At 38.7% G+C, this 15469-nt stretch overlaps 1 protein-coding gene across 13 annotated transcripts in view; it reads left to right on the forward strand.

The window, feature by feature from the left end:
• Positions 1–14209, forward strand: part of CNTRL (centriolin) — a 57015-nt gene extending 42806 nt beyond the window's left edge. For 8 of the 13 annotated variants that reach the window (XM_065572076.1, XM_065572080.1, XM_065572079.1 and 5 more), the window contains 12 exons: positions 1823–1938; positions 2300–2517; positions 2911–3068; positions 3371–3444; positions 4143–4331; positions 5950–6175; positions 7296–7501; positions 7838–7978; positions 9156–9431; positions 9858–9920; positions 10547–10756; positions 12132–12451. In XM_065572076.1, the coding sequence (XP_065428148.1) occupies positions 1823–1938; positions 2300–2517; positions 2911–3068; positions 3371–3444; positions 4143–4331; positions 5950–6175; positions 7296–7501; positions 7838–7978; positions 9156–9431; positions 9858–9920; positions 10547–10756; positions 12132–12305 (2051 nt within the window). In that variant the 3' untranslated portion in view covers positions 12306–12451. Of the gene's footprint in view, positions 1–1822; positions 1939–2299; positions 2518–2910; positions 3069–3370; positions 3445–4142; positions 4332–5949; positions 6176–7295; positions 7502–7837; positions 7979–9155; positions 9432–9857; positions 9921–10546; positions 10757–12131; positions 12452–13175; positions 13712–14054 lie in introns of those variants that run through there. The other 5 variants (XM_024106274.3, XM_024106275.3, XM_065572084.1 and 2 more) reach the window with 5 other exon arrangements.
• Positions 14210–15469: the final 1260 nt, after the last annotated feature.

Genomic DNA, 15469 nt, shown 5'->3' on the forward strand with positions numbered 1-15469 from the left:
AAATCGATCCCAGAACATCGATGGCGTGCCGCCGGACCAGCCGGTAAGTGAAGACTAGGCCTCAGAGTCTCACTGGCCCAGATCCACAAAGGGACTTAGGCATTCAAGCACTGAGCATCGCAGCACCTAGAAAAAACAAATCACAGGAACCACACTGATCCACAAAGCCTGAGTTAAGCACTTAAGCTCAGTGTACAGTGATTGGGGAGAAATAGGCACCTTAGAACACAATCCACAAAAGCCAACATGCTAGGTGGGGAGCTGCCTAAGCTAGCCAGTGGAAGATGACAACAAGAGGGATGTATCATAAGCCTCACCCTTCTCACAGAGGGGCCTAAGTCTGGGCTTCAGAGAGGTGCCTATCTCTGCTTAGTGATCCCTGAACAGGAACCTGTCTCCTAGAGTCAGGCAGCTTAGGCACCTAAGTAGTTCCTTGCAGGAATGAGTTAGGTACCTGCCTCATGCCACACAAAATGGAGGAGGGGCAGTGAAGTGAAGTGGTGGTGGTGCTGGTGTCTAGTTTATAACTATTAGCCCTGTGGTCAGAGAACTTGATTGGGATGTGGGAGACCCATATTCAATTCCCCCTTCTCCATCAGAGGGGGAGAAAGTATTTGAACAGGAGTCTCCCACCAATCAGGTGTGTGCTCTAACCACTCAAATATGAAATATTTTGAGGTGCAGCTCCTTCAGTCTCTCCTGTTGAAGCTGTTCCACTGTGGATAAATAATGAAAGAGTGAGTGGAGCAGGGAGACTTGAACCCTGGGTCTCCCACCTCCTAACCACCAAGCTACAGACTTATTCCCTCCCCCTCCCACTGTCTGGCCCAGTGACTATTCTATGAGCACACCTACTGTATCAGACCCTGCACACAAGACTCATCCACCTATCGTCTCCGGTTTCTGAGCCACTGTGTGGCCTAGGTGGGGAGACAGGCATCCAGACACCAGCCTGAGGCAGAAACATAGGCTCTGAGGGCACTTTTACTCCAAAAACTTACCTGCCAAATCAGTTTAGGCACCTACAGAGTTTGCAGGAGTTTTTTGGTTCACAGCAGAGCCTAAAAGTGTATTTAGGGGTTTAAGTACCTTTTGTAGATTGGGGCTTCTCTCCTTAAATCAGGAGTCCTCAGCTCTCCTGAAGCTGGGTTATACTTCAGACCAGTTGTAGCCCTCAGTCAGCTTTTCTGCAGGTATTCTCTTTTTACTCACTCCTTTCATCCACCAGCTTGGAGAGATTAGCAGGCAGTCGTCATTATCATCCCACAAGCATCTCTAAGACCTTCCCTCCTTTGGAGACCCTTATTCAACTGACTCTGTTAGCCTTTTATCAGGCTCAGGTGCTCATTAGTCAGCTAGCTGGCAGTCAGCCAGGTGGACCAAGATGGGCTCATTCTCCATAATGAATTCCATCATAGGTAGACTAGGCCCTGCCTCCCCTTAAAGGGCCAACCACTCTGTGACAATGGGTACAATATATTTAAAATTACATATAAAAATCTCTATTTAAAGAACACTAATTGCAAAATTAAGCACTCAAACATTAGAAAACTCTTGTGCATCATTGTGAGACAGTCTTTCATTACATTGTCAAATATTGTATTTTGTCTACTTCACTCAGTGCAGAGGAAGTGTGCCCACTGATGTTTTTAGAAGTCATTCACACTCTGTGAATTCTTAAAAATTCTAAAGTGGATCCTTTAGTGAATGGGACCCTCTTGGCAACAAAGTTCATTTAGGTGAATCCTGTTTTTAATGCATCTTTGCAACCATAGTGTTTTGGTTTTCCTATAACTGACTTGATTTTATTTATTTCAATTAGAATTGAAGCACATTCTGGAAATGTTACAGCTTGAAAATAATGAACTGCAAGGTCTAAAACTACAACATAGTCAAAAAGTGAATGAATTAGAAAAGACTCAAGTTGCAGTACTAAAGGTAGGTGTGTGGTGGAATAGGTAACTTAACTCTGGTCTCCCAAGTCCTAGGTTCCTGCCCTAACCACTGCACTATCCTTCCTCTCAAAGAACCTCAGTTAAATCTGACACAATGCAGTAGAAAGTGTCAGTGTGCAGTTTATATTTCATGATAACTTGTAAAATCACAGGCTGTTTGCCTTTGTGTATAGTTTAGTGACAGGAGTAGTGAATGCTGTATATGCAGGCTGCAATGAACTCTGGGAACTTTGTGGCTAAAAGGTCCTATTTAGATGTACAGAAAGATGATGTTAGCTTGGCTTTATTTTTTTTTAATATCTGCATCTGTTACACACATACTATATTTGTGTCTTATTTCATAGGAGAAACTAGAGTTAGAGAATCTCCAGCAACTGTCCCAGCATCAGAGAGGGGAAGTGGAGTGGCAGAGACAGCTCCTTGAGAAAGACCAGCAAGAAAAGGAGGTGCTGGCTTCTCAAATGCGCACTCTGCAAAACAGTACTGAATCTTTGAGAAAAGAAAAGCAACAACTTGAAGAAAACTGTCAGAGTTTGGAGAGAAAAGTGTCACAAACTAAAAAGTGGGTGAAATAAACTTTTTCAAAGATCAGTGATTGGAGAGCCTTTGTTCTCACAAATTATTGTTTACATTTATTGTCATGAACAACCTGTTCCTTTTTTAAAAAGGATAAATGACTATTCTATCCATTACTGTGGAGGTGTCTTCTTTTAATCATTCCTACTGTGGTTTGTGGCTATGTATAAAACTTCAATTGAATACTTGCTACATCTGCAATACTATGGCAGTGTAGAAAGAGACAATTTGAAAGCAACATGTTCAGTCTTGAAATAGGACAGGAGATATTACTTTCCATAAAACTGCCTGCAGTAGTATAGCTATTTAAAAAAAAAATCCTTGCCAAATATTTAAAACAGACCAAGAAATGTGTTGTTGTTTTTTTCACATTTTACAGAAATTTAACTGCTATTGAAGATAGGAGCAAAGCTGCACTGGCTAATGTAGAGAAAATGGACTTAAATGTCAGAAAACTGCAACAGGAAATTGATCAACTAAACAGACACAAAAAATCGCTAAATGAAGACATTGCAGTAATAGAACAGCATCTTCAAGGTAAAAAAAGTTGTGAATTTTGTTTGTGACAATTTATAGCTTCATATTTTTACTTAAAGCCACAGTGTATGTCAATCAGTTATATAAAGTAGCATGCTAAGTGCTTTATCATGGTTTAAATTAGTTTTCTATTAGACTCATTCTTTAACTATTATAGAAAGCTCTTTCTGTGTGCATAACACACACACACACACACACACACACACACACACACACACACACAAAGTGTGTGGGGTTAATTCATGGATTGTCAATTCAGATTATTTTCTTTTCTTTTACCAAACATGTTTTGTTTTCTGTAGAAAAAAGGGAAGAGCTGGATACACTGACGGGTGAACTGAGTGACTCCAGGCAACAACTTCAGCTGGTAGAACAGGTTAGCTTTGCTTAAAGATTAAATATATATTTAATCAAAAACTAAAAACTACATTACAACAATGCAAACACTGAAGCATAAACCAAGGGATGATTTTTCATTATCCCTCAGTTTCATATTTTTTTCATGTATGTATTGTAATACAGCCATTTTCTAGATTTGTGCATATTAGGGTGACCAGATGTTCCGATTTTATAGGGACAGTCCCGATTTTTGAGTCTTTTTCTTTTATAGGCTCCTATTACCCCCCCACCCCCGTCTTTGATTTTTCACACTTGCTGTCTGGTCGCCCTAGTGCATATTAGCTCAAGAGTGTGGGCTTTACAGATTGTTTAGATATTTTAGACTTTCATCAAGAGGAAAAAATCATAAATGAGCTTGAGTCACTTGGAGCACAATACCCTTTTAACTAGGTTCCAAGATTTTTTGTTGTTGTTGTTAAAACATGGAAGGAAGGGTGACCTGTGACAATGTTCATGTCCAAAGTATACATTTCACAGTTTAAGACATGTCCTCTTCCAACTCTGTAGAAATTTTCCCAATCCTGCAATCCTCAACAGCTAATTTTGGACATCGGCAATAAGGTAACATAAGGTTGGCAGAATATGGCCCAGTGAGAGGATTGTTTTGTGTAAGATGCTTAGAGAATGTATTTTGAGCCACTATTCACGTGATTTTATATTTGACCTATAATGCAGGATCTGAAAAATACCACAAGCCATCAGGATGAGTTGCTTAGAGAGCAGGGAACCCTAAAAGAAGACATCAGTGAATGTTTAAAAAAGTATAAGGATTGCCAAGAGAGACAGAAAAGGAAGGAGAACCAACTGCAGCAGCTTCAGAGAGAAATAGAAGAGAGGGAACTAGAACTAGCCAAACAAGAAATGGTATGAGACTCAGATTCTCTCTCTCTTGTCTTTGCATGACTGGTGGAGACACAGCTTCTATGCTTCTAAAATTATTTTGGCAAAAAGGGTATAGATGTGAGTTTGCAATTTAATATAATACTTCTATCTAAATTTTTTTTAAATTTCATTTGGAGAGAAATAGCAATAAAGCATGAGATTTGACATTCTGGAACAGAAACTTTTATACTACAAAACAAATGGCAATCCATTATTAATACCAAAGAGCCAGATTCCCTGTGGTATGACCACTTTGTGCTGAAATGCAGAACAACGTTTTCGTAAAGCAATGGGAAGATCATCCCACTGTAAGGGGATCTTTTTGCAGAAGAAGGTTGGTGCATGGTATCTATTCCACCTCACACCTACTCTTCTGGCTGCAGGTATAGATGGTATCTTAAGGGAAAATGGATAATTGCTGAGGTTTCTCTGCACCCTTTTATCCTCAGCTGTTGATAGCTAGCATAACTTAAAGCGGCTCTTAAGCTGTTCTGACCTTCACCAGGGAATTGAGCAAGCATATTGCTGATTTAGGATCGTGGGAGCATACAGGTTGGATAAACTGAGACACGATCAAAATTTTGAGTTTCAACATCAATTTAAAAATTTTAAAAATAAACCAGGAAAAATTTTAATGAAATTTCCCCTTTCACATTTTGACCGGCTATAAAGCCACTTGCAATTTGATACATTTTGAAAAATCGATTTTTTTAATTGTGAATTTTTTTTTTCTTTTGACATCAGTTCTATTGAATGCCGTATTTTACATCCCTCTCCCACACCACATTGCTGTGTGTGCTCATCAGCCGCAGATGAAGATCTGGGCCTCTGTGTGTATTACAATAATAGTAGATAACTAAAACCAATTTCTCATATTAGTTATTTTCTTCCATGTGAAGAAGCCACAATTTTACTGAAATAAACCATCACACTTATAACAGTTGTGTTTCATGGACAGCAGTTTTGCATCTGGGAGAATGCTATTAGTTATGGTCTGATGAGTCAACAGTTAGCTTATTGCAGTGCTGCCCCACATTGATATTGGCAGTGGCTGGATGCGTCTGAGAGACTCAACATCTATAGAAGAGAACTCTGACCACCAATGTCATGTACCAGCATCCAGCTTTGTAGTATCTAGCCTAATGAGCAGCAGTACAGTTTGGAGGGAAACTGAACTCTTGTTGAAGTTTTTATGTAAAAAGAAAACTAAAAACATACCATTTCATGGGAAATTTTGAAATAAAAAATAGAAAAATGGGGTTTACCTGTTTTCTTAGTAATTAGAAGCTACTTTTGTACCATAATTAAAAGAAGGATTAAATGATGGAGAAATGTGTTTGTCTAGGTATCCTTTAAATGTTAAGAACAAGAAAAAGAAAAGCTAAGCTCACACTAGCTCAGATTCGTAAAGAAAATCATTTTTTGTCTCTCTCAAATTGATTGCTAGTGTGAAGATAATGGTGTTGAATTGACATCAGTTCTGACTTCCCCCCCGTCTTCTTTTTCTAATAGAATCTATGGTGATGGTATTTGCTATTATCGAGCTGATACTACCCAACTGTCTCAACAAAAGTTAATACTTGACATCCTGTCTTTGTAGATTCTTCAGCACCTCAAGGCAGACATTGTGTGTGAAGAAAAAAAATTAGAAGAGTATACAGCTAAATTGAAAGATCAGAAACAACTCTTGGAACAGGAGCTGACAGACCAACAAAGTAAATTTGAGCAGGCAATAGCTAAAGTAAGATTGGCAGAAGAAAGGGTTGAGAAACTGGAAAAGGAGGAGACCTGGTATACAGCACTGGAAGAAACAGTGAGAAAAACCAGTAAGATACTTCTTATGTGCGTATAACTATGATAGCATATGAGGGCTGACCCAAACCCCATGGAAGTCAGTGGGAGTCTTTCTACTGACTTTGCTGGGCTTTGGATCAGGCCACTGAAGCAGATTCTTAATAAATATTGATTGAGCTTCCCTACTGGGGGATGGAGAGTTCCCAGATTGATTTCGCTAGACCCAGTTGTTTTACTGTTTGTTTAGACCAGTGTTCATGAAAATGAGAAAAATTGCATGGTAGTAATTTTCATAGGATTTGAGCTTGATGGCATGAATATAACAGAAGTGATTCCTGCTGTCCTCTGTTAACCAGCAAGACGAGTGTGAAGAACTGTAAAATGAAATAGGATTGAAAAAGAAACTTCATGATCTCATAAAGGGACTTGGTGATAATTGGAGAATAATCTATCTGAATACAATTTCAACCACTAAAGACCAATGAAATTTCATTTCAGTGCCCTCTTGCAGTTTTTTAGTGGCAAGAGTTTAATATGAGGTTTTTTTTTTAAGATAAAACAGAAGTTAGTATCATCATTTTCAGTCTTGCTCAGTTTCTCTACCATAAAAGAACCACAGCAGTATGGAGAAGTTGCGGGTCCCTGAAAACTGAAGAAACTATGGGTTTTGTGTATAGAAACTTTAAATTAAGGAACAGGAGTACTTATGGCACCTTAGAGACTAACAAATTTATTCGAGCATAAGCTTTCGTGGGCTACAGCCCACTTCATCAGATGCATAGAATGGAACATATAGTAAGAAGATATATATACATACAGAGAACATGAAAAGGTGGAAGTTGCCATACCAACTGTAAGAAGCTAATTAATTAAGATGAGCTATTATCAGCAGGAGAAAAAAAACTTTTGTAGTGATAATCAAGATGGTCCATTTTAGACAGTTGACAAGTATATTGACAAGAAGGTGTGAGGATACTTAATATGGGGAAATAGATTCAATATGTGTAATGACTCGGAAACCTTTAAATTAAGGGCTTCTAGAGCTTTTGTTGCATGTTACCCCTTTTCCCCCGATGATTCTGCAATACACCCAATGTGAGTGGATACATTGACTTTCTGCTGATTCAAGTGTTTTTTTTAATTTAATTCCAGGACATCAACTCTCAGAAAAAGAAACACAGTTACAAGAAAAAAACCAAGAGTTTTTATCCCTCCAGAAAGAACTGGAACTCTCAAAGGCTGAGTTAAACCACCTCCAAGATCAGATCCTGTCGGAGAGGAAGAAAGCAGAAAAGCAAATCACAGGTCTGAAGGAAGCAATCAGAACCCAAAGGACCCAGCTTGAGAGAGCACTTAATGTATGTTTTCATTGTGTTTCTATAAAAAGAACAATTTTAATTACTTTGTATTTTTCTTTAGAGAGAAAAATCCTGTATGTCTTTTTGAGCCTACAGGATACAATTCAGGCAATCAGCTCGGAAGTCAGTCACCCACCCACACTCTGCTGTTCCTACGATGCCATGCAAACACTCTCTTAGTTGATCCCATTCAGAGTGTACTAACTGTTCACAACAAGGCTATTTTAAGTCAGATAAATGGTTTTATATGTACATGTATGTTTGTTTTTTTCTGAAATGAGTTTGTCCATAGGGGAACAAAATAAAGTTTCAGCAATTTTCACATTTATATCTTAGGAAAAAGAGCATGAAAACAGTTTTTTGCAGAATGAAATGGCATCAGTAGAACGAGTGGCACATGATAATCATGAACGAGCAAAACGCCTGATTAAGGAGCTGGGCGAGATCCAACAGGATTATTTGGATCTCAAGTCACAGGTATAGTCTAGTACCTAACCCTAATTCCATTTTTTTCAATGGGAAGTTTTTGCATGGAAATTATGTATTTTATAAACAAGTTCATTTTCATTTTTAATGTGCCTGTGTTCACTTCTGTTATTATTAGCATGAATAAATGCATTTAAAATGTCCAAACAGCTCAATCTATTGAGGACCTAATACTGCAGTCCTTACTTATGCAAAACTTGTATTGAAATCATGGACTACAGGATTAGGCACTAACTGTCTCAAGAATAATCCGTGTTTTTGGAAATTAAATTGATGTGATTTGTGAACCCGCTTTTATTTGAATGGAGTGTGCTCTTGATGCCCAGCGGCAATTACTGATGCATGGCTAGGTTTTAGAGTAGAGTATAAACCATGAAATTACTTTACAACTCTGGAAAAAACTGAAGACTCATTAACTGTCAGTCATGTCACATATTTTAATAATTCCCATTAAATACATGCATGAGACTTTTTATTTTTAGATGTAATTTTCACAATCTCTGTAGAACTTTTTGTCAGTTTCTAAATAATGATTGCAGTTTTCAGGTCATAGATACACTGTCTTTTTTTGTACTTCACAGATTCGAAAAATGTGCAGTAATCCCACAAAAATGCAGTCTCCCTCTTATTTTACTACTTAGTTTAGATTAAGCTGTAATGTTCAGCCAATAAAATTGCTGTATTGGTTGAACTATCCTAGTCCACTAATTTTGACTTGAGTGCTTCCGAGAGGAATGCTATCAGTACCTATACAGCAATTCAGGACCACCGACGGAAGATAGGAAATGGAATGTTCTTGTTTTAATATTGCCAGTCTGCCCCTCAAGGGAACTTCGGAAGTAGTTTACAGCTATGACAGAAGTTCCCTTCTGTTTGAATTACAGATGCCTCATACACACATCAGGATAAAACTTCTTAGCTTGGTCTTACGGCCCAAATCTGAATTGTTTAGAAAGCTACTCCTGTTCCTTTTTAACAAGCAGTAATGAGAGCAATCTACAACCATGCATAACTGTTCACTGAAAATGTTTGTTTTAGAAGTAGGCGTGGGTTGTTAATGCAAAAAGACTGTAGGCTGGTGCTTTAACTTTTAACAAAAATTTGATGGCAACATTTTGAGATTTCATCCCTCTTTACAGCATAAATCTGTCTTTGTACTGCTATTTAGATTAAAACTCAGGAAGATTTGGAAAAGAGACAAAAGGAGATAAAAGATGCAGTGAAGATGCTAAAATTGGAGGTGAAAGATGAAATTAGAATTGGCCTTAAAGATGTAAGCCAATCTCCTCCAGAGCTGTTGGACGATCTGGAAGCTGTTTTTGAAGCAAAAGAATGTCTGGAGTGTGAATTAGAAAACTTAAAAGAGAACTTTCCGTTTGCAGCTAGTGAGAAAAGACAGCTGTCATTTGAAGAGAAGAGGGATTTGTCCAAAGTCCACTTAATGGTAAAATTACTTTATAAATACAGTCAAAACACTGCATCTGTCTACACCAGGGTTAAATTTGGCCCTATTTGTTTAGATTGACCACTTGATAGTATATTTTGTATACTTCCTTTCACTATTCTCAATCTCACATGCATAACTGGAGAGTAACCTATCTCTCTGATTTAAAACTGGATTGCTTAGTTGAGCTAAACTAAATTTTTCTGGTACATCTTTTTGGTTACTAATAATCAACTCAATCTTGCATTCCTTACACACACCAAACTCCACTGATTTCAATGGAAGACTTGCATATGAAAGGAATGGAAGATTGGTCCCACTACATATTTAAATTTGTGGTCTATATGGCAGGGTATAGATTTTTTTTTTTTAAACAGATTTAAAACTGTGTTTTGGCTGTTGAATATGATTCTCTTTTTCCTAAAGGATGAACAGTGGCGTGGAGAAGCACTCAGAGAAAAGCTGCGTCACCATGAAGATCGGCTCAAGGTTGTATCACACACTATATAATGGATTTATTTATTTATAAGTCTTGCAGGGCTCCGTTGTATGAATTGTTTTTTTTCCTGTGGTTCTTGAACCATAATTTTATACATTTTAAATAACCATACAATACTTTTTGCAACATCATAGCTCTTTCCATTGGGATGAAAAGGAAGGAGAAGGCACTGTATATTTTCAATGTAAATTAATAATTTATTGCTCAAAATTCATGTTGTTTAAACATACTTCCTTTTCCAGAAAGGCTTTTGTATGTGAATGTTGTCATAATAATTCTTTGTTAACTTACACAATGCAATGCATTACCAATGTGATAGCCTGTAATACAAGTCTAGCCACAATCACAAATGGAACAAGAATTTGGTTAGCGCACATCTGCTGCTGTTCTTTACGTAATGTTTTATGATGTTAGAAGATACCATACAAATATTGCTTTTCTGAATGGTCAGGACAGATAGAAGATTATTAGAACAGATAAACATATTATGATGGAAGTGGTTTTGCCTAAAAAAAAAAAAAGTTAATAGTCTGACCTCCCCTATCAATTAAAAAACCCTAGAAATGAAGCAGAAATTGGATATAAGGAAATAATTTAGTTATTCTGTTTTATTAAGGCTCAACTTCGACAATGCATGTCCAAGCAAGTGGAAGTATTAATTAAAGGAAAACGACAAACGGAGGGCACCTTGCACAGCTTAAAGAGACAAGTCGATGCACTAGATGAACTAGTTAGCAGCACTGCGACAGAGTCACTCTTTCTGTCCCAAAGCTCATCAGGGCTAACGTCCTCCCTTCATGATGATCTTAATGTTACACAGAACCAGGTAAGACTTGAGAGCGTTTTGCAGTACCACATTTTCAAATCATTGTGCTCTATCAACTCTGATGGCCACCCTGCCATAGCCAAAGAGACACTAATGCACTTAGTGTTTTCACAACCATAGTCTTATGCTGCTGCAGAATTGTCCTGGAAAGTTTAATACAAATATGACAAAGTATTTTGAAACACATGCATACAAAAATGATAGTCACTCCATATTCTCTTCCTTAACTCCTCTTGATTTGTCCTAACTCTGAAATGGCTGGGCCTGAAACGGAATTTGTTTTAAATCACTTTACTGTTTCTTGGACTTAATATTAAAAGCAATATTAAAAGCAATTTGTGTATAACAGGAACTGGGGAGCTCTTAAAGGAATACCAACTTAAAAGTTTCTGCCTGAACATTTCCTATGTTGGTTACAAGTAAACTCTTAAGATAATTGTAGCCAAAACACTGGAGGGGAAGGAGTCTGTTTTTTTCAATTTGTGCACTTTGTGCATTATCAGTTTTTCCCTTTTCCCTGTATAGAAGAAGACAGGAATGTGACTCCAAATCCACAAAAATTAGCAATAGGAACTGAAACAGCTTTAACTTCTTTTTAAAAGGTCACTAGATAAAGGGACACAGTTAGCTTAAACTCTGCATGCAAGTTTTACAGAGTTTAGGAAGTTTGTACCATTGCAATACAAGATTCTAAAGCTACATGGCAAACAATGACATAACCAACTGTACCCCCGTGAAATAGGCAGTCTTCCATTTTACAGATGAGGAAGCAAAGATACAGTTTACATTATCTACTCAAGGTCAAATTAAGTCATGTCTGAATCAGAAGTAAAAACTACATCTCTGCTATTTCTCTCTTGTACCTAAATCTACTACATCAGAGTGCCCCACCAGGGAAGTTACATCTGTTTCTTCTGTAAATAGGGGCTACCTACCTTTTATATACACACTTCCTGGTTCTTCGCCTTAATGCACAGATGGCCCTCTAAACTGACCGTTGAGAACAGCATGAGGTGAATAGTCTGTGGGAAAGAATTTGCCTGTCAAGAGATGTGGATCTATTTTCTGACCACTGACTAAATCGGTGTGCTATTATGAGGAGGATGGCAGCTTAAACTTATGTATTTATAACCTTCATGCTAAATTCTGCTATAGGAAACCTATTTGTATGTATGGGACTCTTACATGTAAGCATTTTTCCACAAGTCTGACATTTTGTTTAAAACAAACCAGCCTTTGGAGGTGGAAGGTTACCATAAACTTTAAGTTTAAATCCCAGAGTAAATGGGTATTTCAGAGATTAATTTGAATTTGCTCATTACATGCATCAGCTTTCACACTTTGTTTCTCAAGCTCTTTTACTCTTTTTTTCTAGGTTCCTCTTACAGGAGTTGTCAGATTTCCTGACAGGAGGCCAGCAGGCATTTCATCTCGCTCTCAACAATTCCATCAATATCATACACAAGAAATAATCCCACTAAACCATGGAGGTAAGAGATTTGATCCAGCTGTTATATTAAATCACATAGATCCATGTAGACAAGGTTAAGCAGAACTTCTCCTTGAAGACTCGTGTGTAGTAGGGCATAGCATATACTGCATCCTCTTAGAAACAAGTTAGGTAGCCAATAGTGCTTGCTACTATACTGATACATGCTACCACTTCTTGATTCCACATAATAGGTGCTTTATGGACCTAAAACAGGCTCTCCAAGGAAATAATCTCCACCTTTGTTTTAAATTCATCTCCAACTTAAAATGGTTTTGGCTCATATGTTTGGTGAAAATACTCTTGCCTTTTGTGTGGGAGCACCCCAAAACCCTCCAGTTTAACAGGTTATACATTTCTATAGGAAGCAGAGGGGGTTGTACTTTGCATTATGAATGTCACTTTTCACAGGGGCATTTTATCTTTAAGTTTGCCAACAATTCAATCTGGTAGTGGCTAAGGTCTAGCTGTAAACCTGTGTGCTATGTTTTTCAAGACAACTTCAGCGGTAGGTTCTACACTGCCAAAAATTCTGGCTTATATTGAATGCAGATCCTTCATCATGTTAATGGTGCTATTTTAATGAGGTACTTTGATTTGAGCCAAACGTTCTTACTCAGATAGGAGCTATCACTTCGTGCAATAATCTCTAATAGACTGCTCCACTGGAGATCTACAAAGAACTGCTTTACAGCAAATTCATGCTGGCCAGTTTTTTCTATACAGTGAAGCTGGAAATATGCACGTCAAGAAGAACATAACACACAAGGGCATTTTAAAAAAAGCTGGCAGGATGTGATCCAATGGCTGTCCTGGCTATCTTTGCTCTTAGAGCACAAGAGAACATCATCTTGCATCCAGAACAAAATATCTTGCTGGTGTTCTAGCAGAATCACTAACTTTCTCCAAACTTTGTTTGTTTGTTTGTAGTAGAAGAATCCTGACATTTAACAACACTAACAGTTGTATGGCTGGGAATGACACTCTCTTTCCAGCCCCTGGTCCAAATATACAACCTGAAGACTGCTACCTCATTAACTTGAAGTCTGGATAACCAGACACACCATACAGCCACTTGTCAAGGCAGCATGGTCCACCATTCCTGAATATTTTTTCATGTAAATACTGGCTGTAAGCCTCTGTTAGTACGCTAAAGTTTTGTACGGTACTGTAACTTAAGTTACTTATGCAAGAGATAATGGTAATATTTATTATGTTAAAGCTGGTGTGAATGTGAGAGATGAACTTTTTATTCTGGAGCACAAAGGTTGCAACAATTATCTCAAATCTTTAACATTTAATTTAAAAAACAAAAATTTGAACTTCTGTGGTATTGACACACAAATCTTGTAATAGTTATAGTTCCTTCATCAGCTGTCAAACAAATGCCATTATTCCTCTGTCTTTATGCACCATTACTTTGAATGGAATATTTCTTACACAAAATAAAGTTTGTATTGATTCTACGTTCCCTTGATTTTCCATGAATTTGGTATTTCTCTTTTCATAAAGAGATAGCATAGCTGTACTTAGACCTGTACCACAAAGTCACGCTTCAATACCAGCAATGGGAGAGGTTGCTGTTAAGGCAGTATGTAGGGCTACAGGCCCCAAACTCCTTTCACCCCAGAGATTTTGTACAGAAAAGCAAAGCACAAATAAAACTAGGATTGTGGAGCTCTGATCTGTTTAAAATTCCAAGGATACTATGCAATACACATGGATCAAACAGAATATGCACTTTCACTTAAGTATAACTGTTCCTGGCCATTAAATAGGCATTCGGTTAATAACTTTGTTTTCTGGCAGTGCTCACCAGTAGATTCTCAAGCTGAAGTACATGACTGCTCCTGTTATTGAGTTTGGAAGATGCAAGTGGCCCACCTTAAGTCTCACTCTTGAACTTGTTAAACATTCATAAGATGACTACTTAACTCGCTTCAAGGTACCATTTTATGACTTGATCAAATGAAATAATGTACAACCCTAAATATAAGTGTGCTCTTAAGTGTTACAAACCCCTTACAGCAACTGGTGTTTTAGACCTAGTTCTGACAGACCAGTTACTAAACCAATCACCTTGCAGTGTGGCGGATGAAGACATGTTTGGATGTGAGAGGCTACGCATCCTTTAATACTGCACATTCCTTGTAGCATAGTAAGAGTAAGCCTAGAGATAATACATTCCTTATCCTACACACGTGAGAAGTACCAGCATGTTACTAAGGTACTCCTTCATTAATAGAATACAGCCAAGTTATATTTACTTTTAAGGCCAACACCTATAGTTAAGGCTACATTTTAGTCAGGTATTTTTAGAAAGAGTCATGGATGGCTCATGCGTAGTAAATAATTCATGGCTTGTGACTTGTCCATGACTTTTGTACTATATACCCCGACTTGGGCTAGGAGTGCTTGGGGGCGGGGAAGGGGTCTAGGGATACCACAGGTGCTGCAGGGGGAGGCCTGGGACCCCCACTGATGCAGGGGGGCAGGTGGCAGCACATGGCCCAGGACCACCTGCTGGTGCTGGGGGAGGGGCAGCGGTGTGCAGCCCAGGACTGCTGCTGGTGTTGGGGGAGAGGGGGAAGAAGAGGGTTGGCAGGCTTCCTACCCAGCTCCGTGCAGCTTCCTGGAAGCAGCCAGCATGTCCGTGCAGCTCCTAGGGGGAGGGGGCCTACCTGCACGGCTCTGGCTGTGCAGCTCCCGTTGGCCAGGAACCGCAGCCAATGGTAGCTGCAGGGGTGGTGCCTGCAGACAGGGGAACTGCACAGAGCCCCCTGGCCCCTCAGTCTAGGAGCTGCAGGCACCACCAAACTGCTGCTGGCTCAGTGACTGCCTGGCTTGGGTAGCCTATGAGCCAGCCACAGCAGGTGCTACAGAAGTCACGGAGTCCATGACAGACACACATCCTTACCTATAGTTACATTCAAGAATGTCTGCCATTGTTCCCATTGTGGTATACTTTCTAAACGGGAACAGAGCCAGAATCTGTCCAACCAATTCACATCACCCAATTGACTGAAATCCTAACTTTTATTTATGCAGTTCTGTAAGCATGCAACAAATGTTCTTTAACAGGTATCTGCAGGTCATACAGGCCTCAACTGAATTTAGAGGTGGTATGGAGACCACCTTTCTCTAAAAGTTGGTTTTTCCACTTAAAACTGGCTTGCAGGATTTTCTCTCCAACAAAAACACTTGATAATGTGCATTCTCCATTC

The sequence above is a fragment of the Chrysemys picta genome, chromosome 18 (assembly GCF_011386835.1).
Source record: "Chrysemys picta bellii isolate R12L10 chromosome 18, ASM1138683v2, whole genome shotgun sequence".
Taxonomy (NCBI): domain Eukaryota; kingdom Metazoa; phylum Chordata; order Testudines; family Emydidae; genus Chrysemys; species Chrysemys picta.